Source organism: Cinclus cinclus, chromosome 4 (assembly GCF_963662255.1).
Source record: "Cinclus cinclus chromosome 4, bCinCin1.1, whole genome shotgun sequence".
Taxonomy (NCBI): domain Eukaryota; kingdom Metazoa; phylum Chordata; class Aves; order Passeriformes; family Cinclidae; genus Cinclus; species Cinclus cinclus.
The window spans coordinates 54901785-54927479 of record NC_085049.1 but is presented as its reverse complement, the minus strand read 5'-3'; the positions used below and the strand labels follow the sequence as shown (position 1 = coordinate 54927479).

Sequence of the window (25695 nt, the reverse complement as noted above, 5' to 3'; positions counted from 1 at the left end):
CACACTGACTTCAGGAAGGTAAGCCTACTGAAATCAATGGCTTTTTGTTGTTATTGTGATAATCCGTATAGTTTAGATTTGGTACAACATATCCTCCAATACTGTTTTGCAAATTAGAGCCTAATCCTATTTCCTTTGAAGCTGGTTAGCAGAAGTCTGATGGTTTCAATGGGAGGACAATTCCTTTTTGTGAATAAGAAAAAGCAGTTATGTAAAATAATACTGTCAGAAATTAAGAATTCCCTAGTGGTGTCTATAAACTCAGAGAACTGAAATTCTCACCAAATGTTTATCTCAGAAACAATGAAACACTACATGTTTTACATGGACTTGCTTAAAAGTGAAACATCTCTATATGTTGGGGATACATTCAAACTTTAATATTTATCATCATTTTCAATTATCATTGCTATTATATATGAGCACAGTAAGTTTCTTCTGTCCAGTTTCAATTTACATATCTGATTTACTCAATGCCCACTGGCTTCACATTTAAGAGCATGGAAATTTAAAAAGAAAAGTGGTATTTCTAATGCTCCAATCACAATCCAATATACAGCAATGATTTATGACATATTTCCTAGAAACTGATGATTCCCATGAAAATGATGATGTATGCTTCCAAGCAGCTAGAAGGGACCACTCTCGGGGATATTAACAATGCTCATGAGTACAACATAATGAAACCCATTTTCATCGTGGGCATTCATGCTTTTCTGCTATTCAAGAGGTATAAAGAACCTGAATGCAGGCTATACTGAGTTTCAGCCTGAAGGGAGCTTCCAGACTGTCTGACAACCACAGCTGGACACTGCCCTGCTGCCTCTGGGGGGCCCCAGCCAGCCCTGAGCTGCTCCTGCAGCACGGTCAGCTAGCACAGGTCAGAGCAGCACCCGGGCTGCTCTGCTCTTTGGTGGGACTAGGGCTTGCACTGGACATGCAAAACCACCAGGCAGTTGTCACTGTCATCTTGACAGACTGCTGCACCCCTGGCACCCGGCAAGACTGGGACTCTGATTTAATCTACTTAAGTGAACACAGAGGTAAACACATGCCAGGACAATTTTTCACTTCTCCTGGCAGTCAAGGGCACCCTTCATGTTCTCTGTGTTGCCTGCCCCTCTCCTAGATCCCTCCTGCCTCTTGCTGCTGCTGCACTCCCTCACCTGTGCTAGTCCCTGTTTGCAGCAGGTCTGTCCTGCATTCCTACACATGGATGTCTCTTGAGGTATCCCCTCAAACATAAGAAGAGCTATGTAAGTGTATTTCAAACTGGGAGCATGGAAATCAGCCAAGGCAGTAGCAGATGTCCCTCTGGCCCACTCCTGCATGTTCAGGTAGCCCAGGCATTGGTTTATTCTGTGCCAGCTGGGAAGAACGCAACAACACTTCAGAGCATTAAAATAAAACAACAAAAACATCCAATCTACAAATGTCATCTTGCCTCTTACAAAGAGAAGGCCACAGAATTTTTGTGCTTTCCACATTTAAAATAAAGGAAGGGGCTACAGGAAGAAAATGTGTGGTTTTCTTTAACAACAATGGAGTGAACTTTCCCTTACCTTTCCTGCTTTGGAATAGCCACTTTCTGGTGCATTCTGTGAAAGAGCTGTAAAATTTCATGCTCCCAGACTTATACCAATATCAGGCTTCCAGAGATCAAGAAGCCAGCACAGGAGATCATTCTTCTGACTGCTGCAAGATTCTTTCTGTCCTCTTCAACCCCTGTGGCATGGTGCTGGCTCCTGCCAGGAAAAGGGTACTGCATTAGGCAGACTTGCCTTAAGCCAGCTGGACACTTCTGCTGATCCTAAAGTGAAGGCGTAGTGATGTAATTACAGAGAAACTTCTGTTTTCAAGTTCAAGTCATTAAAGCTAAGGCTGCAACCTCAGGGCAGAATGTTCATGGTCTCAGGAAGAAACCTTGCAGAAGTCCAGCTTTACACACAGGCCCAGTGAGTTAGAGGAACCAAACAAGAATCTTCACTGAAGTTGGTGCCCAGGTATCACTCCATCACCTTGACACTCCAGAGTAAGTTGCCTTTGACAGACCTGAGCCTTTGCAGGATCCAGCCAGTCTGAGCACAAGGATCAGCTTCTGTGCTAACATTCCCCCATCTAACTGGAGGAATGCAGCTATTGGCTCCTGAAATTCTGTGCCTTGATATCGTTGTGACCACAAAGCAGAACTCAAGATTTCAAAAGGTCTGTGTGTTATCCTTGCAGAGCAGATGATCCCAGCTGTAACCTGCACCTTAAGAACAATCACTGGGGAAGAGACACTGAACCAGGGCTCTCACTTGAAATTGCCTTTGTGTTGGTCCAGAAGACTAGCCATAGTGGAGATTGCCAGAACGATTCCACCCCATGGAAATTTCCCATTTCTGCTACAAGCAACCATCTGCCTTCTCTGGCCATGCTCTTGGGGATGGCTTATTTTCTAAAGGGAACATCTGATTCGTCTTACCCCTGGCAACAACTTGTATGTCAGTATCGGTTTAAGTTTTGCAGCTGTCTTTGTGAAAGAAATAACCCTTACTTTAGAATGAAGAAAGCGTAAAACCGACACATTCTTTGTATTTCAAAGATTCTGCAAGCAGACACGAGGCGTTCCTCACCTCTTGGCTCAGATTTGCGAGTCCACCACAGCGGGACTGGGCCCAGGAAGGTTTCTCACCGGCAAAAACCTTGTGGAGCAGACAAACAGTGCCTGCCCATGCCAAGGACAGGCGGCACCTGGGTGTGCCTGTGTTTTTCTGCCAGCTCCACCAACATGGAAACCCTACAGGAAACCCTCGCCCGCTTGGTGAACGGGGAAAACGAGACGTTTTGTGGAAAAACTTTCCAGATCTAAATTTGGTGCAGGCTCTCTCGAGCCCTTGCCCGCCGTTCCTGCAGGTGCACACGCCAGACCCGCGGGGCCGTGCCCGGTGCTCCGCCTCGCCTCACCCCGGCCCCGCGGGGTCCAGGGGCTCATGCCGGGCCCTCGGCGGCGCGGGGCTCGGCCCCGCTGATGCGCCTCTCCAGCGGCCCGGGGGAGCCGCCGCGGAACCCCGGTCTCCCCGGCTCACAAAGCAGCGATCCCCGCAGCAGCGACCCCGCAGCCGCCGCCCTCCCGCGACCCGCGGCTCTCGGGGCGGGGCGGGCCGGGCGGAGGGGCCGTCCCACGCCGGTGCTGCCGCCGGGGAAGGGGCGGAGAGCGGGGGCGCCGCCACCGCCCCCCGGCCCGCCCCGCCCGCCGCGCCCCGTGGTGCCGGCGCGGGCGCGGGGCCGAGGCAGAGGCGGCGAGGCCGGCGGGGCGCTCACACCGCGCCCGCCGCCGCCGGGCATGGAGGGCGCCGAGGCGGCCGCCCGCGGCAGCAGCAGCCCCAGCCCCGCGCAGCCCCGCCGCGCCTCCTGCGGCCCCGGCCCGCCCGGCGGCGGCGAGGCGGCGGCGGCAGCCATGGAGGAACCGGCCGGGGCGGCTCCGTCCCCGGAGGTAACGGCGGCGAGGAAGCAGCAGGGGGTGAAACGGCATCACCACAAGCACAACCTGAAGCATCGCTACGAGCTGCAGGAGACCTTGGGCAAAGGCACCTATGGCAAAGTCAAGCGGGCCATCGAGAGGTTCTCTGGCAGAGTGGTAAGGCAACAGAGCGGCTTCTCTCTGCCTCTTTATTTTATATATACTCGTATATATAAGGTCAGATTCCAGCGCCGCTTTCGAGCAGAGCCGGCCGGGCGCATCCCCTTAGGAGCCTCGTCCTGTGTGCGGGGCTGGCGAGGCGGGGACCCGCTCAGCATCCCACCCGTGACTGCGCTCCGGGGCTTTGTTCAGAGTGCCAGCCCTGCAGAGAGACCTTCGTCTGGGAGGAGTGGTGGCGGTACTGTAGTAGCGCATTGGTACCTTTTGAAGGGATGTGATATTATTGGAAAAATAGGGTGGTTTATTGTTTTTGTTCTGTTTTTTTACATGTGAGTCCGCTGTGAATAGTTTTTTCCCCAGTGGAAATATACGTTTTGGAGAAACCTGTCATCCCCAACCAACACCGCTCACAAAGTACTGTCAGAAGGGAAGACGTTTGCTTCTCTGGTTAAAAGTGCTGTGGTTCGGTCATACTTTTGTGACCTGAACTTTGCTGACACCTAAAAAAGTTGCAGGGACTGCAACCCACCCCGTTGGCTTTTATGATCCGTTTCACCGCTCAGCGGTGCCGGCTGGCTCGAGACTTCAAGCAGCCCGGGGCTTGTCCAGCAATAACTCAGCTTCAGCATTTCCTCACTGGTGCAGCGCTCCAGCCGGGCGCAGAAATGCAATTGAAGCAATGTACACGTTAGTCAGAATTGTTGTCGTTTTTCCTTCCCAGAAATCCGTAGCTATCCACAGAGGGCAGGCAAATGCGAGGCAGGCGTTGTTGTGTTAGAGAAATAGGTGTTTTTCTACTGAGGTCTTCGTCCTGAAGTACACTAATTGAGTTTTCATTAGACTTTATCTAAAAGCAAGGCATTTCCCTCGTGACGTTACATTTATCTTTCCCTTTCGGTTGCTGGGGAGCTCAACACGCACCCGGAGGCAGAAGGATCTGTAAAACAGAAAATTAAATTTCAGATGCTATGACTTTAATAAGGAACACTTACTTTGCAACTGAATATCTTTGTCGACAGCGAGAATGAGAGTTTCAGCCAAGTTGTAGAGTCATATCATATATGCTTTCAGTTTATTAGCTCATTTGGAGGCTGGCTAAAAAGAAACCAGAGATGGACATCTCTGCACATGCTCACTCTAAGTCCATGATTTTTAAAGTTTGCTGTCTTGGCTGTTTTACAACTTCAGGCTAACAAAAGCTTCACGGTTATATTATATGTTAATTATTATTTTTAAAGTGGATTGGTTCCAAGTTGCATTATGAAATGTAGTAAATAAGCAAGTAAGTTGAAAACATCTCTTTTCAAGGAGCTGAGAAATTAACGAATGAAAAGGTAACAGTATGTTAAATGAGATTTGGCTTTGGAAAGAGCCCTCTCAGAGGAAAGGATGTGAAGTAGGTGTATGTCTCTCTTAACACGCTAGGTCTTTACATATTTTGCTAACTGTCAAGTTCTTCAGCTGCCCAGCTAAAGGATGCTTTGATGTTATGTTCTGAACTGAATTTATATGGTTAATGCCATCTTGAAATGGAGAGAGTGAAAATCAGCATACCTACGCAATCTTAAATGCAGTAAAAATGTAACATTCGCGGTATCAGCTGGTATGTAGAGGCTGAACAAGTCCTTACCAGGGTGTGAGTTTTTTACTGGAGTAATGCAAGCCTTGGCGTGTGGCACTTTGTAATTATTAACTAGTCTGCAGGTGAGTTCTGGTGTAATGTGTCTATTTGAACTGTAGCATCTGTGAATGTATGTAAAATATCCACAGTTTGTCCGCTTGCAGAATAAAAGCTAGTTGTCAGGATTCCAGCCAGATCTCAGTGAATGGAAAACACTTCTTGTTTTCTGACAATTCCCTTGTCTGGCTGTTACAGTGAACACTGATTCCTTTCTGTGAGTGAGATAAGAGAACTGCCAGGATGACTGATCAGAGGGGTAGTTTTTCTTTGTTTTTTCCACCTCTCTTTCTCTTCCCTTTCCTCTTCTCGGTTCTTACGAGTGGGCAGTATTTGCATCATTCATAAGCAAGTTGGACCAGATGCTGCTGTGTCCAGCAGGGGATGCACAGAGCAGGGGATGTGGTCGGCACTGTCTATTGCACCGTGTCTAGTGCCAATCCTGTTGCAGCCAGCAGCGAGAGTCCTAAGGGTGCTCTTGTCCAGGCTGGTTGCTTCCTATTCTGCTGCTGGTTTAGCTGATCATCTCTTTCTTTGCTCAGTGGTAAGCAGGTCTCTGAAGCTGTATGGTAACAGATTGCAAAGTTGGACCTTGTGTTCCCATTCATCAGTCTTGTCCAAGCAGTTCTCCTGTTTGGCCTTTCCTCTTCTTCTGTCTGTCAGGAATTTCTTTAGCTGTATGGCATTTAATGAAGAGGTTTGCATGATTACCCAGGCTTTTAATGTGAAGCACAAACTTTGGATTTGTCGTCATCTGTATAAGCAGAGCTCAGAAATGAAATGAACTGGCAGGTTTGGGTAAATAAAGTAAAACTAAGGTGAGAAGACAGTTGAACGCAAAGTACAGATGTGCTTTAATCCTGTGCCATTGGAAATCAGTAGCAGGATTTCTGTTGATTTGAATGAAAGTAGTATTTGGCACGTGTTAGCAGGTTACAGGTTTGTTCAAATTGTTATTCCTCTTAACTTTAGCTTTATTGTCTTTCTTTATAGCAGTGGAACGTGATCATAAAGTTTCCTGCCATAAAGCTCTGGGGTAGATTGTATGATACATTTGGTTTGTTATTGGAAACAACTTTAGCTGAATTTATGCATTAGTTACCACAGCAACTACAGACAGTATTGCATGCTGCATGCAGCAGTTAAATATTGCCCATTATATGATGTATGAGGTGCCTAATTTTGCCAGTAAGGTTTCTTCATTAGTGCTGTCTCAGTATACACATTTGTAACTTACGACATTTTAAATTAAGGCACCTGTTAGCAAGTGTGAGGATGAAGAGATGATATCTCAAGCTTGTGAAGTAACACTCATGCTGATGTTTCTGTGGGTGTTTTTTCCACTTGTCATCTTGCACATGTTAAACTAAAGAACGGAACTTTTGTTCGTGTTATGTATTTAGTGTTTGTTAGCCAAGAAGCCCACAGTTACACTTATTTCAGCCTTACTTAAGGTGTGCGTTGGCCACCTCTGGCTGATTCTGTGCATGGTGCACAAAGATGGTAAATGCTGTTGGATTCTTCATTGAGTAAATTATTCCACTGGAGTAAATACTCATTAGAATGCAAATTTAGGTTACAGATAGGTGTTTTCTGTTTGCTGTTTGCAAAAGCCAGGAAATTTTTTTCTCCCTTGGGAGGCGATGGTGGGGAAGCTGCAGGAGCCTGCCTCCCCTCAACCTTCATCTCCCTCTTTCTGCCTGAGCCACGACATCTTTTCTTCCTCTTCACCAGCAGGTGGAGGAAGCACTATTCTCCTCCAGCCATTCCTCCAGAAAGTTAATTATTTTGGGAATTGATGACAAGCAGCAGCCCAACATGAAGAACAGGCACGTGGTGCATATTTGGACTGGCACGTTATTTGTGGTGGCTGCCGTGTGTTCTTTATCTCTTTCACATAAGTGCAGGTAGAAGGATGTTGCCAAATGGAATTGATTTCTGGATCAAAATCTTGTAAAAAACCCTCAAACTTTAAAGCAACCAATCTTTTTATTTACCACTGCAGTGCAAATCTTTGCTTTGAAACAGGTCTGCTTCTTGATGAGTTTGAAGAGCTGCACAGGGTCTGAAACCTGGAACAGCAACAGATTACATGAAAGGAGGACTTTAGCTTTGCTGATTGTATTTCTCCATATCATGACAAAACCAAAACATGAATGCCAACAATGACAGCTCTGTCATGTCAGTATTTAAGGCCTTGTTGGCCACACAACCATTTGTCTGTTTGGAGTATGGTTTTTAAAGGTTCCTTTTAACAGGATAAAAGTGTGCTCGTGGGTCACTGAGGGCAGTGAAAGCCAGGTGGAATGTTTGTCCCAGTTCTCTCACATGTGCTGCTGATACCACAGAAAATGTCAGTATCCCTCTGATGCATGTGAACTTTTTTATCTTTAATTATATATTTCCATTTTTTCCTCTGAGAATTTCTTCAGTTAGAACTTGGGTAACTGCTTCATATTGGTATTTATCTTGATGGCTTGTTGTGCATCTTCTGCAGATAGTGTCCAAATCTGACACAGAATCTGTTTATTTCTTTTGAGGTTCTTTGTTGCTCTTACTAAGACATCTTCCTTTGTGGCAGACACAGGTATAAGTATCTATGTATATATGTATAATGCTGCTGTGATGTGAAGTGTCTGTACAATACTTTGCTCAGCAGATTCCTGATTCCTGAATGTGGCTTCCACAGCTCTGATAATATACTTCAATTATAGTGACAATAGCTCGCATTGCTACCCCATTTTATACAGGAGAAATTAAAAACTTGTCAATCGCAGCCAAAATCAGCAGAAGTTTCAGCTAGCTTTGAGTGCACAACCTAATACCTGATTCATCCAGACATGAAGAGTGTGTCACATCAGGGTCCTGCTGATGACACCCTCCTCCTACAGAGCTCAGCCTGTCCTGCCTCCTGGCCTCTCTCTTTACCCGGGGCTTTTGTCCCCATGTGACGTCCAGCTTCAGTCTCCATTGCTGGCCCTTTTGTACGGCGTGCCTCCTGCTTTGTTGTGCGTGCCAGCGCGGTGACCCGTGCAGGGCGTGTGGTTTTGCTCCCTATTTCCAAGCTGGCAGCTGCCAGCAGGATCTGCACAGCCTGTGGTGGCTGCTGCAGGCACCTCTCCACTCACATGGGGCCAGAGGCTCCTCAGGGCAAAAGGGGTTCTTGCAAAACAGATCACCTGGGTCTTATGCATGTGTGGATGTGTATGTATGTATGTATGTATGTATTTATTTAAGATATTCAAACTGAGTTCCTTTAGGGAGTCGTAATGGGACTAAATCTGGACAGTGTTTTCATGATGCTGAAGGCATGTTAGTGAAACTCGGGTCATCTTCTGCATGCATGGAAATTCTAGATCTGGAATGAATAGAAGTTGGAAAGAGTATATGGGCTTGAAAATAGTTTTGCTGTTAATGTGTTATTTGTTCCACCCTTAACTGTTAGATGTGTTCCGAGACCATGGTTTAAAAAAAAAAAGAGGGGGAAAAAAACCAGCAAATGGAAAAAAAAAAACCCACTGGAATTTTTTTAATGTAATTCACAGTGAATATTGTGGACTTACTACCATAGGAGTTACTATCTGATTGTATGAAATTGTTGCAGTTTTCATATAAACACTTGAATAATTGAAATGCCAAAGAAGATCTTAACATTGAGGGGTGCAGACAGAAATAACAGATTACAGCATGAAGGTCATCAGGAAAAAGGCACTAGAACTGAATACTAGTTTTCTGCACTGAGAATTTCTGTTGGAGAAGCAGATTTGTTCAGGGGAGTATGGGTCAGTAGAATGAAAGTCTGAATTAATGAGTAGCCAGTAAGGGGTCATCTGAATATGTCAGTTTGTCAAATCTTTTACTAAATTAAAGAACAGCTTGTTCTTTGGGCTTTGAGTGAAGATCAAGTGATCTTTCAATGATGTTGCACTTCCTTACAGGTGAAGAAATTAAAAGTTTGCAAGAGACTGTTGCCTTATGTTTTCCTGTGTTGGATTGAACAATTTTGGGCAAATAATTAACTTCCCTGTGTCTCAGTGTATTCCTTTCTGGAAGGGTTAATATGAGCAAGTTAGACTAATGAACAGGGCACATTTTGGCTTAATGCATGCCTAATGTGATTCCCTCTACATGTGAAATTTCACAACAAAATTTGAGCCAATGTTTTTAATGCAGCTTTCAGCTAAAAACACTATAAAATGCCGAAGTGTTTTTACAAATGGTTTCACAGCACCATGTGCTAGAGAACACAGGAGAATGGAAATTGCTGGTACAAAGTCTTTCATTTGATATTGCTAAAATGTACTGCATTTTTTTAGTGTCATGTGTTCTAAAAATTATTATTATTTTTTTAGGAACCACAATGTGGATTTGCCATGTGGAGACAGTTATTGTATATATTTTAGTTCGGGGTCATACATGTTGAATAAAATCGTGTGGAATGTGCAGTTCTTGTGAACAGTTGTTTATTCCTTACAGAACTCAAATTGTAGTTAGTCTGTGTTTTGTCTGGTAAATAAGTAACCAGAGAGTCTGTGCTGGAGTGAGGAATTGGGAGGAGGCATGCAGTGGTCACAGCAGTGCCAAGGAAGAATGACAAATGTGTAGGTTGAAGACCAGCCCTGGATATATCAGCCTTGAACACCAGCAGGTGAATATGTGTACAGTCATGGTTATCCAAATGTAGAGCATATGGGACACGTTTCCAAAACCTGCATACCAGGCATTTGGAAACTGATTTATGAGCTTTGGTTTGACACAGGCATCTGCCTGGTTCTAGTCTCTCCCTCTTGTACCAAGCTAATGTACCCTGTATCTACATGAACTGGGATGCTGATGTCAAAGCACCTCATCTTGCTGTGTAACCATGCTCCTCTCAGCAGGACACTGTTCTCTTTATTGTTGTCTTGTGTATTTTCCTGTAAAAAGTGTGATCAAACAATGTTTTCTACCACAGCTCTGAGTGGTTCTCTGAAGCCAGGGATGCAGGTTTGCCTTCAGGCTTGGGGTGGGATAGGAGCTCACAGCATGGACAGCAAAAGCCAGTGGTGGCTCCTCAGTGTGCTGGCCAGAGCCTCAGCAGCTCCTGACCTGGGTAAGGCTGGAGGCTGCTGCCAGTGCCCAGCTCGTGTGTTCTGTGTTGATGGTTTGCATGTTGGCATGGGAATCTCTGACCCACAAGAGAATCTCGTCCTTGCCTCCTCCATAAGTCAGGATTTGTCCCTAAATTGCCCAGGTGTGCTCCAGACACTTTGTAGAAAAACCTCTTGTCATTAGCACCGATGGGGTCGATGTACTTAGGATAGTTGATATGTCAGAGGAAATGTCTCAGATGAAAAGGTCTCCAACTAAATATGTAAATTATATTTGTCAGCGTTTCCCTCAAATATCTTCCAGCAGATGTGAGTACCATGTGTGTCCATTTAATAAACTAAACTCAAAATAATTTCCACTTTGTTAGATATATGGGGAATAGCTGGGGAGGGCAGGGAGCGAACTACAAAGCAAGGTAAAAACTGCATATGTGTGTTGTTATATTTGATGACCAATTCATTAAAGCCATAAGTGTATCCAGGCTTTCAATAGTGTTCTCCTGCTGTTGCTTCCTGTACTCCCTGGCTACAAAATCAGTCTCTATGGCTCTCATTTGTCTTACCCACATGAAAGGCTTCAAGCATCTGCAAGTTATGATTTGAGAAGTATCTGCTTTTAAACAGAATATATTTATCACCGTGTCTTCACAGGCAGCATAGTACGTTGTATAAATTAGGGGATCCTAGACCTTTGAACACTTGGAGGCTGGGTAAGGTGCTTTCTGTGTGTACTGTGTCTGGCTATACCCATCAAGCATCCTGGACCCACACCAAAAATGCCAGATGTTCAGTAGACTTGGAGGCCCTCTTGTAACCTTTGCTGTGTGCTGCAAAGCAAGGTTGTAGCCATCCCTTGACCTTCCATGATTCTAGTACTCTCTTTTGAGCTCCGTAATTTTTGTATTTTAAACTACAGACCATGGGGCAATCCTCAGTTCAGTCTGTTATTGCATGGTACAAACTCATTGTGTCCCTCAGCTCTCCAAAGACAGATGGGACTTGCTTAGCTCTGATGGATTATGAGCTTAAAGCTGCCAGTGGTCCATGATGTGATAGATGGAAGTCCTGGGTCTTGCTCAAGTATGGACTTTTCCAGGCTCTATCCTTACCAACGTAGGTGATAATAAAATATTTTAATGGGTGGTTCCTTTCACTTAAAAAAAAAACAAAAAACCAAAAAAAACAAAAACGAGTCACAGAGCAACTGTGGGACGAGGCTGGCATGTGTGACACCATCCTGGCCAGTTGTAGGTGAATGCGAAAATCACAAAATAAATCCACGTCTTGTTTTTGTAAGTATTAAGAAGACAGCAGCTGAGGTTGCTGAGTTTAATATGCTCCTAATGTAACTGTTAATTTCTGGATTGCTCCTCAGCCCTCCCTTCTCACTGTCAGCATTTCCCACGTCAGCTCAGCTGGTGCCTGGGAGCCCTTGCTGCTGGGTCCCTGGGATGCCAGCCTGGTGAACGGGAGGGTCTGCTGCACTTTGTGTGGGGCTGGCTGCCTCTGTGATGAAGCATCATCGGGCTTGGCAGGCTGTGCTTTCCCTGTTGCCTCTCCTTCCTGGGTAGCCTTGGCCTGTGGTGATCTCAGAGCCCCTCTGGCGCAGCGGGACCACTTAAGGCTGGAGCAGTGTCTTTGTTCTGAGGTCTGGTGGCTTGAGGGACTTGCAATTATCCCAATGTCTGGCTGGGCCGTGGAGCTGAGTCAGTGTGTTTGGCCCTGAGCAGCAGCCTCAGAATAACGACACTAGTTAAGGGACATTAGGCTTAAAAAAATAGTAATTTATTGTTCCTGCAAAAAGATACCAAGTTCAGAGACTAAATTTAGCTAGTCCTTGGTAGATCAGAAAAATTGGGGTCCTGCTGGTGGAGATCTCAAAGCCTTCATATCATGTTTCTTTTGCGCAATAAGGCATTTGATCTCTGTTGATATTTCTAATCTCTATTAAAGATATTTCTAATCTCTATTAAATGCCTGATAATGAAAGATAGCTCCCTTTATTTGTGCTACAAGTGTTACTTTAAAAATGAGTGTGAATATGTTTTTAATCACAGAAGATAGCAATGAGGGTTGGCTAGAAATATCTTTTTGAGCTGTGTGGTAGCTAAACTAATGCTCCTTTTTGTTAAATGGCACTTTGTTGTTGACACAAAAAGGTTAAGTCCTTTGCACACAAGTCTGATGGGGAAGACAGCAAAGCATTTTTTAAAGAAACAGCAGAAAAGGGACATGTTCAGAGCTGTCACTTATTTGCATATTTCTGCTACTCTGCACAAATCAAACTTTACGGCTTCCCCAGCAGTGTGCAGCTCAGGAAGGAGGAGTGAAGGTGCCTGGAGATGCCTGGGGACACCTGGTGCAGCAGATTCAGCAGGCTGTTGTTTTGGTGTGAGGAAATACAATGGTCTTTGGGAGAAGAGGGGAGAGCACAACCTTCCCATCTGGTTCGTGTTCTAATGCCATGTGGCATGGAACCTGGAAAATTCCTGTAAATACCTGCTGGAGGCAATGCAGGCTTAGCTGATTTGTGTAGGGATGTAACTCGGAGATGCTCACATTGCCGTCTTGGGAAGATACCATTTTAATCGGGACTGTATGTGAGGAGTAGCATCCTTCATGCTTCTTCCTTTGTCGTGTTTTTTTATTCTCTTCAGGGTATCAAAATGAGGTGAAGGAATTAAATGGTGATCTGTGGGTTTAAGCTTCAACTCCTGTAGGGGCCAGTTGTTACAACCATGCTTTGGGCATCTAGGAGGTGAGTGGTTTCCCTGAGGTTCATCTGGAAAGTCTGTGGTGGAGCCACGGGGAGAGCCGAGGTCAGCCACAGCTCCAGCATTGTGCTGAGCCATTCCTTGTGGGGGTATAAACAGCTCAGGAAAATTGCTCTTAAAATGAATGTCCTCCTCCATGGCTTTAGTCATGCTTTGAAGGGATGGTGCCAATTTTTCAAATTTTCAAATTGTCTTTTGTGCCTTGGAGACAGCTCATCACTGTTGAGTGCCACTTGATACAACTCTATTGCCATTGTGTCAGCACAACCTGGCAGGAATGAGGGCCTTTAGCTGGACTGTGCAGTGCATTTCATCCAGGCTGGAGACTAGCCATCCTTTTCAGCTACAGGGTTTTTTTCTGTGTAGTTTGAGAGTTTTCTACCTGTGTTTCAGTAAAACAAAGCATTCTCCCTTTCTGTCTGGCATTTAATTATGCAAATGTGGTCTAAGGGAACCTGTGATAGGCCTCGTCTTGGGCTCTGCATTGCTCACAAGGAATTTATCAGGGAGAAGGATTTCATGCTGTACTTCAACCTCCTTCGAGCCTTTCTTGGATGAAAGGAAAACTCTTCAACTGTGAGCGTAACTGGTTATCATTATTGGATGTCACTCACTGAGCATAAAACGAAAATATTTCATCCCCTGTGATGTACGTGGGTAAAATGCTGCTCTCAGTTGCGTTAACGCTTGTAAGATGAAGAGTAGAGTTTGGCCCTTTGTTTCAATTGAAATATTTGTTTAACACAGGCAAGGACTAAACAATATACTTGAAAGCGATTTGTGTTATTGTCTGTAGAGCAGAGCTTGTATTTTATGAACTGGCTGATCATAAAGACAGCATAAATCATGTAAAGCAGTCTCATTTGCTTTTTCTTTCTTTCTCTTTTTTTTTTTTTTTTCTTTTTGCAGATGGGGCTTGTAGAGTAGAGTTGCAGTCAAATGTCTGCTCCAGGATATTTTAGTTGAACTGTGCAAGTCCATTAAACAAATGTAATGGATTTTTGGAAAGAAGCACTGCGTGTTTCAAACCAAATGTTTTACATAGAGAACATCTGGTTAGTTCTGGGTGTTTGTATGTAGAGCACATCAGACAGCAGCCGTAGTGAGTTCAGCTGGGAGGTTGCCTGGGATGTAGTTGTAGGATATGACAGTTCAGTTGTTATGGGGAATAATTCCTATGAAGTATTGCCATAAACTGAATGTTTGGCACAAACAGCTATATCTTTGTTTTACTGCACACCCAAGTTATTCTTCTTATCTGCCCAGCAAAACTCTAGACGCTGTTTAAATAACTCAGTAAAATCTGGCACCTTGGAGCTGTATTAAAGCATGCCCAAGGAAGGGAAATGAAGCTTGCTGTGTTTTTAGGGAAGCACTATGGATTCCTGCCACGGGCAGTGCAGTGCGAGTGAGTGATGAATGCAATATGCACGAATGGTTTGTGGGGTTGAGCTGGAAGTGATCGGTGTTCCACTGGTGTTGTGTGATGTTGCTTTGAGCAATGTGAATATGCAAAACTGCTGAAATGCATATAATTAGCCTGACATTAGAGTTTATTGGTGCTACTGGAAGAACTTTAACCTGGGTAAATTAATAAGTCTACTTTTACTTCACAGCACTGGAAGTAATATATTTCCAGGAAGTGTAGGAAATGTAGAAAAATGTCTTATTTGGGAGTTGGTTCTTAAATTATTTCTGCAGTTTGACTGAGGAATGTGTGGCTCAAATGAGATTAAAGTTGTAATTTCCAGAGTCTCAATGCAGCTTCCCCTTTCAGGATTGTTTAACTTTTAGTTAAACAAAGTGGGTTAGGCAGTCTTTTGGTCCAGTCCCTTGTGGACAGCAATTCACATTATGCAGCACTGCTTTAATAGTCCTGTTTGCTCTGACATGATTTGTGGACTTGCTGAGATGAGTTTCTGGACCGAGCAGCATGAATGGGAATTGCTCCTCACTCTGAGGAAGGGGGTATGTCCAAGTCTGTGTGAAGGTCACTGGCAGTGTGTAGTGGGGAAGCCTGGGCTGCTGTTGTTACACTACCTAACATCTTAGCTTCTGGCAAGGGGATCCCAGAAACATGAGTTCTAACTCTCTCTTGTTCAACTGACTCCAGGCAGAGCACATGCCAAAAAAGGTGTTTGTGGATGTTGAAGAAGGGGGCAACAGTCCTGGAGCTCGAAGGGTCTGCGGGAGTTCTTGGACAAAAGCTTTCCGTGCTGAAAAATAATTGCTTTGTGCTTTTTCCCCTCCAAAGTTAAGACTCCTCATAACTACTTAGAACAACTGCCTGCAGTTGTGAACTCCTCTTCTAGCAGGGAAAGCTGGAATTATGCATTTAAGGCTGCAGAATTGCTGGATCACCGCCACTTAATTGTAGGAAAGTGTAATTCGTTCTTCACCCTCTCACATCCATTCCCAGCCCAACTGGCTGCAGGGAGCGAGAGTGTTGCTGTTCCTGTGTTACTCTCTCCACTGAGCCATTAGTGTGGCCCTGCTAATTTACTTTCAATAAACAGAAGGGAACAACAGGAGGTTCCTCTACCTTCGGGGGTATAAATATTTCTCAGAAATCAGAGACGGATGGGGAAGAAATCTTAGCAAACTCCTTTCCTCCCGCTGTAGTAATTCCACCCCATTCAGTCATAAATTCTAAGATGGTCCTTTCCCAGGAGGGACCATTAAATAGGTAATGTCCAGGCAGAACAATGTAATACTGAAGCAGTGTGTTAACAAAAACAAATTTAATATTGAAAGTGATCTGTAAGCCCTGGAGCAAAATAATTTGGGTGAGGCTTTGATACACGATTGCCAATCTTTTTGTTGTCCAAGAGTATTTTTCCAGATAGGATGTGGGTTTATGGTCTGCTAGATTCCCAACAGGAAATGGCATTCATATTTTGATCCACCTTAGATCAGTTTAGGAAAGTACACTTGATACAGGTGCTTCTGATAGTTCTGTGTCATTAACCCTTCCTTCTTTGCTGTTTAAACATAAACTATGACTCTCCATCATGTAATTACTGTGGCCCACCATCTCTGCACAATGAATCTTTGCTCATCAATGTTAATCAAAAAGCTTGAAGTCTATAAATTCAGCTTTAAAAATCTCTCCACACTTAAAAATTTCATTCTGTTAATTAGGAATTGGAGGTGGTTGAATGGTATGGTATTGAGTTTTAGTGAGTGTTGTGGTGCATGAAAGTACAGACATTACTTTTAAAAAGTACTCTTCCCAAGCTTTTTCCTTGTGCTGTTGTAATTCTCATGGTGAAACAGCACTGCTTTTTTTTTTTTTTTCCTGAAGGACTGTAGAACAGGAGAGTAAAATCAAAAGATCCACATAATACCAGCTGACTTCACATTTGTGGTGGAAGAGGCATTGTAAAGATGTGCAAAGCTCTCAGTGGTTCTGAGATTTCTCTGAACTCGCAGAAACTTCAGTGGAAAAGAGAGAATAAGCCGAGTTACATTTATTTATCCACAACTTTCTCAAGCAGAACGCACCAATGAATGAAAATCCACTGTGAGTTAGCTTCTTGGGAAAAAACTGGTTCTAAGAGTTCAAACAATGTCTAAGCCTCTTCCTTGTTTAATGTGAATTCCAGCCTTGCTGTACTACTGATGTAGTACCTTTCACCTGAACCTGTAAAATCACTTTAGAGACTCTGGTAACTGCTGAGGTTACCATTATTTAGCAGCACATTGTAACAGTTTGCAGCAGTTGCTTAGAGGGTGTGAATAACCCCATTTCCAATTTAAATTATTGGAGGAATTACAGGAGACTGTGTAATTTACAAACTGGAACTAGATCCAGGCACCAGATACCTGTCTTCTTAAGAAAATCATAAAGGGTTTTTTGTAATGACATAGCCAAGATCTTGGTTTTGTGTTTCATCCCCAAACTGATGCCTTGAACAGTGTGCACTCTTGCTTTGGAGGATTACTTCAGAGTGGTTCACTGCTTATTCACAATGAAAAAACAACGTTGAGTTAAAGTCCCTCTCTGCTGCCTCAGGTTAGCATTTTGCATTACATCAGCAGCTGTGGTAGCTGTGAGATCAAGCCCCAAAATTACTGTGAAATCTATCTTCCAGTTTTTGGACAGTGGATCTGTAATACCCATGTAACACTGAGAACAGTAAACTTGGGGCTTGTGAATTCTTTCACTCCTCTTTATCCTGACTTGCCAGTAATTTAATTAGTGCTAAACAGTCTGCACACAGACTTGCAGAAGTTAAAAGACTGACTGACACAGGATTTGCTTTCAGTGACTTTTCCTCTTTTGCACATGTGCTTGATGGAGCTATGCTGTGTTTGGAAGTTGATCAATAATGATTGCACAATTCTAACCTCATGTAAACTATGATATAAACAGACATGATAGAAATGGATGCTACCAGTTTCTTTCCTACTTAAAAGTTAGCTTTTTTTTTTCTGCTTCCCCCCCTTCCCCTCCCCCCCTTCCATTTTTTTCTTTTCCTTTTTTTGTTCCAACAAAATTGTAACCTGGAAGAAAAGCAATTAGACTTTGTGAAATCCCAACTCAGTGTAGCATTTGGCTTTGGTAAATGTGGAAGCCAAAAATAAACATCTGCTTGGCAACTTCACTAGAAGTTAATGTAAGAACTGTAAATGCAGTTTTCATCTTTTGAGTGAATGTGGCATTCAGTGCTGGGTAATGTTATTAAGGAGAATGATCCATAGTTGAGGCTGTCAATTATTTTTTTTTTTATTTTTAAATTACAGTTATGAACATCCATTGCCTTGGGGGAATCTCCTACCCCAGTTTCTTTCCTGATCTAATTTCTTATGTGCCAGAGCATGATCTTTTCTTGAAAATTTGAAGGTATTTAGTTGAATGGGAGTTTCCAAAGTCTAGTTATTAGACTTTGGAAAGGAGATGGTCTTCCATTGATCTGTGCATGATATGGAGGATATGGAGTTACATTTAGAAGTGTATCAGAGAAAATGTAAGCAGTCCCACTCTTTTTTTTCCAGGATGGTGAAGTCTGCATGATAGAGACTCTCCCAGGATGCCAGACCAGCCTTGGGCTCCAGTCCTGACAGGACACAGCTGCAAACATTTTTAATAACCTGGTCATATCAGATCTTTGCTTCTCAACAAATCTTCTGCAACCTCTGCTCCTACCACAGCAAATTTGTTTTACTGTGGATCAAGGAGGATTGAAGTGGATGCAGATTTGTGGTAGCATGCTGTTGGGACAGTGGGGAGGGTTGAGAAGGGGTAGCTTGAGGCATCACTATGGGAGATGCATCATTATTGGTTGGGATGGTGGTTATTTGTAGGATCTTTCTTCTAGAACTGAACAGTGCTATGACTTAGGGCTCCAGTAATGTGATGTAAAAATCTTTTGGGAAGGGAGAAGGTTTTTACTATATTTCTGACATAGGTGACTTGAGGCAAAGATTGTCAGCATTAAGTGAACAAAGATCTGCCAGGGAAATTTGTCAGAGAATGCATGGTGTAAATATGCCAGGCTTTTTATACATAGCTGAGGGTAGTGGGTACCAGACAATGAAGGGATGCAAATTTCCCAGTAAGGCAGCAGTTACTCAGGAAATGTGCTCGCAAATCCTGATAACAAGCACCATATGCGGGGGCAAGGAAAGAAGTGGAGGAAGGGTGTTGTATGTTCCTCCTGGCACCCACTTTATATATGTACAGTATAAATGTATTCATCTGGTACCATCTACTGCTCATTAAAACTTGATTCCACAAACATCATTCTCTGTGGATAAAGGGGGAACCAGAGAGAATATATAATCCTCTTGCTGAGTGTTTGTGAATAGTTAATTCCTCTTCTACACTTGGTGAATCATCATTTATGATATGATAGCAGCAAATGTGTCCAGCAGAACCAGAAAAGGGAAATTAAACCTGAGGTAATCATACCTTCATTCTCCCAGAGACAGTAGCACATTGTGCCTCAGCTTATGCAAACAGAATTTTGATTTAACATTTATCACACTGACTCGGGACTTCCAGTGCTTGGCACAGGAATGAGTTTCTCTACAAGTAGTGACATCAGCTTCGGTTTTTAGAAATATAATCTGTCTGGTACATTGTGAAAAGGGGAATGGAACAGGGAGATGCTGATATATGCTATATGCTGGTACCATGCATAGTGAAGCAGCTTTACCTCATACAAGCACATGGACCTGAGAGGTGCATCGAGACACGTGCATCCTTGCCCTTTATGTGTGCAGCTGCTGGCTTGCAACAACAATAACAGTGTTTTGTCCTTGGTAATGTGCATGACATGAGCAAACATGTGATGGAACAAAGTGGAGCAGAAGCTGAGATTTAAATCAGCAAAGACTCACTTAGGTGCAAATGGCACCGGTTACTGCTTTGAACAACTCCCCCGATTACTGCATAGTTTGCCAATGTATCAAACAATAGATTTGGGCTGCTGATAAATAATTAATAAGGATTTTGTTGAGTCCTTGTCTCCCAGGCAGTATCACCATGGAGATGATCTGGCTTTTAGGATGTGAAAATTAACAATCTCCAAAACAATGGCATTGTGTCAACCTTACTCTTTCCCTGAAAGGGAGAGCTCTCAGAGATGTGTTAGCAGATTGCACAAGGCCAGGCACTAATTTTGCTTATACTCAGAGTGGCCTTTTGTCAGCTTTTCAGTGACTGCATGAAATGTTTTGTGTGACAGTGCAGAAGCTCGTTCTTAGAATCACACGTCCTGTATGATGCTGTTTAGTACTGCATCTGGCTCAGGGCTGGAATCTCAAGATAACTTTTTTTGTGGACACAGTGGACACAGCAAAGGTATAATCATGTGGTAAGAAGCTTACAAAAAGAAGTCCTCATGAGAATACCTTTTCAGAACCCTTTGGATGCTTCATTTCTCCATGGGAGTATCTGTTCCTTCTTCCCACCTGGAAGGTCCAGAGGCCAGTTAGACAGTTATTCAGCCTACCCCTTGCCTTTCCTTTTTCTCCTTTGTGCAGCCTCTGGAAGTGGCATTTCTATACAACTGCATTATCAGCATCCCCCTCCTTATCATTTGATTGCAACCACCTCAGGGACCACATCATTTTGTAGCTTTGTTTCTTTTACTCTTGGCTTGGTGATGTCTGGGCCAAGAGCCATAGGCAGAGACTCCCCTGGAAAAAATATTATATGATGCCAGACTTTATATTCTTTCTTACTTGGCTCTGGAGAAAGAACAATGTACCTTTTCTCTCCCCACCCCCCAACATCCTCTGCACTCCCTTTCTCTTCCTCCCCTGGTTGATCAACCTATTCTTTACCTCCACACCCCATTGGCACTTGGCACATTGCACTTCCCACCTTCGAGTCTCAAAGAAAGGAAGCAGAGCTGTGAAACTGGCTGGGCTCACCCACTTCCCATTGCTGGGTGGGAATGGATTCAGTTCACAGCTTTCAGAAAGGAGAGGTTTATGTGTATTTAACCTTCCTCTCCCTCTTCACCCAAAGAAAATAATTTTTAATAATTTTCTTTAAGCATCTTTTTTAACATATCACTCAGTGGGAGCAAGCTGGTTTCCCTTTTTCAGGGAACTTCCTTCTCTGTCCTGATGCTCATTTTTTGACTCTCCACAACACTATTGCAAGAGCCCACTGGAATTTGTTCAAGCACGGGTGGTATGTGCAAGTGCTGGAACCAGCTTAAAAGTCACAGCCTCTCTTGGTGGAAAAAAACAGTTCATATCTCACTATGGTCCTAAAAATAGCCTTGGTAGATAATAGAGAGTGGAAGATTGTTTTCAATGGGTCTGAATGTACTGCATGCAGAAATTGCTGGGGAAGGGTCAGTGGTTTGTGGTATTTAAGTAGTCAGACTCAGCTGCTTAAAAATCTGTGACACCACACTATGGCTAGTTCTACCTTTATTTATATTCACACAACTCAGCTGGAAACAAGGCAAACTTAGGTTCATTAGACTAAAACAAACGCATGAACTAACTTCCTGAAATCAAGTGAAACAGATTTTCACTTTGATGAAAATACCGCCTTTTTTTTTTTTTCTCAGCTGTAAATGTTGATGCCAGTAGTGACTCAGCAGACAAGGAGATTTGATATGGAAATGGGCACCTACTGCCTGCCATGCCCTCTGCCCAGATACTTAGACCTGGAGATACTTTTCTGTACACAGTGATCTTGATCAAGCTCTGTAAAAATAAATTCTACCCGTTTTGCTCTGCTAAGCAGCCAAGAAGCTTGAAAAGGAAGACAGGCATTTCTCTCAAAGATATGACTGAATGTACCGAAACCTTTGCAACTGTCATACTTTTGAAGTATTCATAGTTCAATTCCAGTTATTTGTGTGAAACAAAAGCAAAGAAGCATGAAGTGTGTTGGAAAATACTTCATAATCTCTCTACACCAGTTCAGAGAGTGAGTATAAATCCTCTTTCCAGCAAATGGAAACGAGTAATTTATTGCAGCCTTGAAGAAAGCAATTTATTTTTCTACGCTTCCTGCCCAGCACACTCTGCAAGCTGACTCACAGAGGGATGGGAAGCCAAAAGCTGTGCTCCCTCTTTTCTATCTGTTTCTGGAAGGCAGAGCAGCAGTGAAGCTGGGGCTGTGCTTGTGCAGAGCAGTTTGGAAGTGCCTGGCAATATTAGATGCTCACAACCCCTGCCTGTGCCATAGATTTTGGAGAGGGTATTCTTTTTACCTCCTTCTGAGCAGAGGCTGGTACCAGAACTGGTGGTATAGGTGGAGGCAGTTTCATCCCATCTTTGATGGTCTTTTTTTCCCCTCTCCCCACGTGTGGGACCCATGGAGCCATCAGAGCTGCAGAAGATACTGGGGATGGTTTTGGTGCACACAGCCAGTAATGATTCCCAGAGGGAAACATCACATGGCTTAGTTTTGAGCTGTGACCTTGGTGCTTATGCATGTATTTAACTCTGCATGTGTGAGCTGTCCCACAAAAGTCAATGGCCTTCTCACATGTGTGAAGTTAGGCATGTGCTAAAGTGTTTTGCCAGATTGGATACTATGTCTATAGGGGCTTTGGGTGAACTTGAACCTGTTTTGTTGGGGTAAGAGGCTTTAGATTTCATTATTAGGAATCTGATATGTTACTCTCTCGGAGTGCAAGATCGTGGAGTTATCTGAAATTCTCATTAAGACAAGAAGCTAGGAAAAATACAAATTCCTCCACTAGTGACGTTACTAAAGATGCTATAATTAAATCATCTAAACCCAGTAAAATATATTGGGAAAGTGTGGTAGAGGTATAAGTACAGTGTTTTGATGGTACCAGAGGGACTAACAGCACTTTCTCTTCAGATATTAAGCTGGAATATTTGGAGTAGTAGTGTAGCTGATGTAAAAAAGCGTGTTGCTTTTTCTGTACTCTTGATTCATAGGCTGTGACCCTTAATAAATTTTGATGTTGCTCACAGTGAAGCTGCTGCTTTCAGAGAAAGCAAGAAAGCAGGCTAGAAAGAAATAAAAGAACCTTAAGAATGAACAAACAAGTTCTTTCATAAGGTATTTCTCAACTGACATTATTTCCTATTATGCTGGAGTTATTCAGGTTCATCATGCAGCAGTCCTGTAAGTGGGGTTTAGAAAAATTGAGCCAGCTCTGTCTGGTGTTAAAAGCCTAAGTGCTCTTTGAAAATATATTTTCTGGAATATATTTTTGAAATAAATAAATTTCATTCAAGAAGTTACATTATTGGTATTTTAGAAAATACCTGGAAGACCGGCTTGTTTTATGGTCTGATACCATAATATACAGCTAGGGGTCTTATTTTGCTCAGAGATAAGAAAACAATGAAACATGTAATAAAATACCTTGAATGCAATTGTGATTTAATGTTTCCATTAAATCCTGAATAAAGCCCAACTGGACTGCTTTCTTGTTTGTGTTGTTTTTTTTCATATCAGTGGACTTGAGCCCAGGTATTCTTGCTGACGTGGTCTGAGCAAGCTGGTGCAGGTAAAAGATTTGACTGACAGAAATCCATTTCCTAGAAGGGAAGAGCTGGAATGAATGCTGTCCTGCTCCACTAATCCTGCTCTGGGATGCTCCCTCTGGGCAGTGACAGTCTGCTGACACCAATCACTCACTGTTTGGCCGTTTGGACCAGGTCACCAGCAAGGCTGTGCATGGCTGGTAGCTTTTGAAGTGTGGAACCTATCCACTTGGGGATTGTGCAGGCCACCAGGCAGATGGCATGGGGAGAAAAGTATTCGTTGAGATGCCTTTGAACCTTTCACTTTCCTGACACCCTTTTTGAGAAGAAAAATAGCAATTGAACATGGGGAAAGGTGTCAGAAACCATCCTTCAATAAGGAGATGGCTTATTGAATAAGGCACTTCTGTGGTGTGTTGGACAGTTTGGGAGGAAGAGGCAGGCAGAAATCTCTGAGATGCTGCTGTCCTTGTTTCCTCTAGGAGTCATGTCACCTTTCTGTTTTGATTTCCTCATCTCCTGAAAGTGGATAAATTGTGCTGCTTCACCGCTTGCATATCAAGGTTTAAAAATGAATGGCTACAGGTTATGTGCTGTGCAAATAGACAGTGATACTACTTTGTTAGTGCATGCCATTAAACCTCTTGTACATGCAAGTGCTTGTGCTGGTCATGTACAAGGGGCACTGCCTCCCACACAGTGCTCTTGGCTGTTTTCAGGATTGCAGGGGATGGGCTGACCATGGCCAGGGGGGTGCTTAGAGCTGCCCTGGCTCCACTGACACCACTGGAGTAAAAGTCATTTCATACCTGCCAATTGTCTTTCCTTATTTCCAAGTGCTGGTCACTGTGATCTGAAGGAGCTGAGTGAGGGAAGAGAAAGTCTCGGATGTTAAAACCCAAGAGAGGATTTCAGCATGTAGTCTTTCCTTATATTGGGATGAGACGTTGCAGCCTGGATGTCACTGACAAAATCCCAAGTACTTTGGCTGGGCTGTTGAATTCTACTCCTGCAACTGGGAAGTGATGGTTTCAGGAGAGCTCAAATACCATCTTTGAAATTTGGGTAGACTTTTAGGAATAGCCTTTATAAATTAAGGTGCCTTAATTTTCAGCATGGGTTGTGAGACTGTAAACTCTCTGGTCCTGTTAAAAGATATGTTCCCAGGCAACACATCTGTTTGCATTAGAATATTGATCCCAACATATATTTACAAAGTGCCACCACACTTTTCAATTAGGTTTGTATTTTGTATCTAAAAATGTGGTTTTGTATATACAATTATTCCACAGAGGCCAGTTGCAGTCATTATGGGTAGATGTGCAAAAGTCCTGTCTGTCAAGCACACAATCAAGTTATCAGGAGATTGGCATGTCCTTTGGGCTGCTGTTATTACTTTACCAGCCATGAATGGGGAAGAATTTTCTCCCTGTTGCATATTTGACAATGAAACCCTTCTTAAATTCTTCCTCAGAGCCAAGTACAAGGCTGTCTTTTAATAAAAAAAAATTGTTTTTGCCTATGTCTATATTTATTTCTTGCAGGAATGCACATACTGCTCCAAGAGCCACCCACATCCTTCTGTATACAGGGTATATTTGCATTTGCAGTCAGTCCCAGTGCAAACGTGGGAAGAGGAAAAATCCAATGTCATCTTTAGAGCTGGTTGTCTTTTCCATCTCTAGAATTACTTGGAGGTTATCTTGGTCACTAATTCAATTAAGATCTGTTGTATTACCTTTTCTAGAAATATGTGCCATGTAAATAAGAGTATAGCTATGTTGTTACTTTTAAAATCTCTATTCCAAATGTTTGGGTCAAGAGGAAAAAAAAATTGTTTTGGTTTTAACATGTAAATCATTTTGTCGCTTAACTTCTTTTTGTTCTGCTGTCCCAAAGTAGGGGAGCACTTGAGCAAGAGCCTAATTTTAAGCACATGCAGCAATCTTTGGGAATTCAAGGGGATGGGGCATGTATTTAATGCTTTTTTGAACAATGTTGTTTTTCAGAGTTGAAGGCTTTGTAGGAAACCTGATCCTTTAAACTGGCTCCTGTTTATGTACATTTCAATTTTATAATATTGTAAGTTTTTCTCTTCTATCTTCAATATCCTCAATGCTACATCATATAATGAAAACAATACTGGTCATGCCATTTGCAATTACTGAAGTAGGCAGTGAATTTTTTTTTTCTGGACTAATTGAGGAAATAATGTAGATCATAGATTTACAAATATTTTCCCGGGAGAAGTCCACAGTAGTTGGCTGCAAAGAGTGACACAAATTTGGTTTACCCATAGAAGGGTGGTCATCTCAGCAGGTCAGTGATGTTTTTCAAAGACATATTGTTGATTTTAAGATATCAGATAATTTATTCCCTGAACTCTAGCTTAAAAAAACAATGCAGGGTAAATATTGAGTATAATAAAGGCCATGCTGCCATTCAGTATGCACAATGCCCTCACCTTCCCTCTCCCACCAGCTTCTCTGCATTGTTGCCTTCTGCATTTCTCACAGGGCATGATATGACCTCCGTGATTATTTATGGGGGTGTTCAGATAAGTCCATTTTTCACAGGCAACACGCA

At 43.2% G+C, this 25695-nt stretch overlaps 1 protein-coding gene across 1 annotated transcript in view; it reads left to right on the top strand.

Moving 5' to 3' along the window:
• Positions 1 to 3328: 3328 nt before the first annotated feature.
• NUAK1 (NUAK family kinase 1) overlaps positions 3329 to 25695 on the top strand; it is a 46477-nt gene continuing 24110 nt past the window's right edge. The window contains exon 1 of the mRNA XM_062492109.1: positions 3329 to 3622. Within this exon, the coding sequence (XP_062348093.1) occupies positions 3329 to 3622 (294 nt within the window). The remainder of the gene's footprint in view (positions 3623 to 25695) is intronic.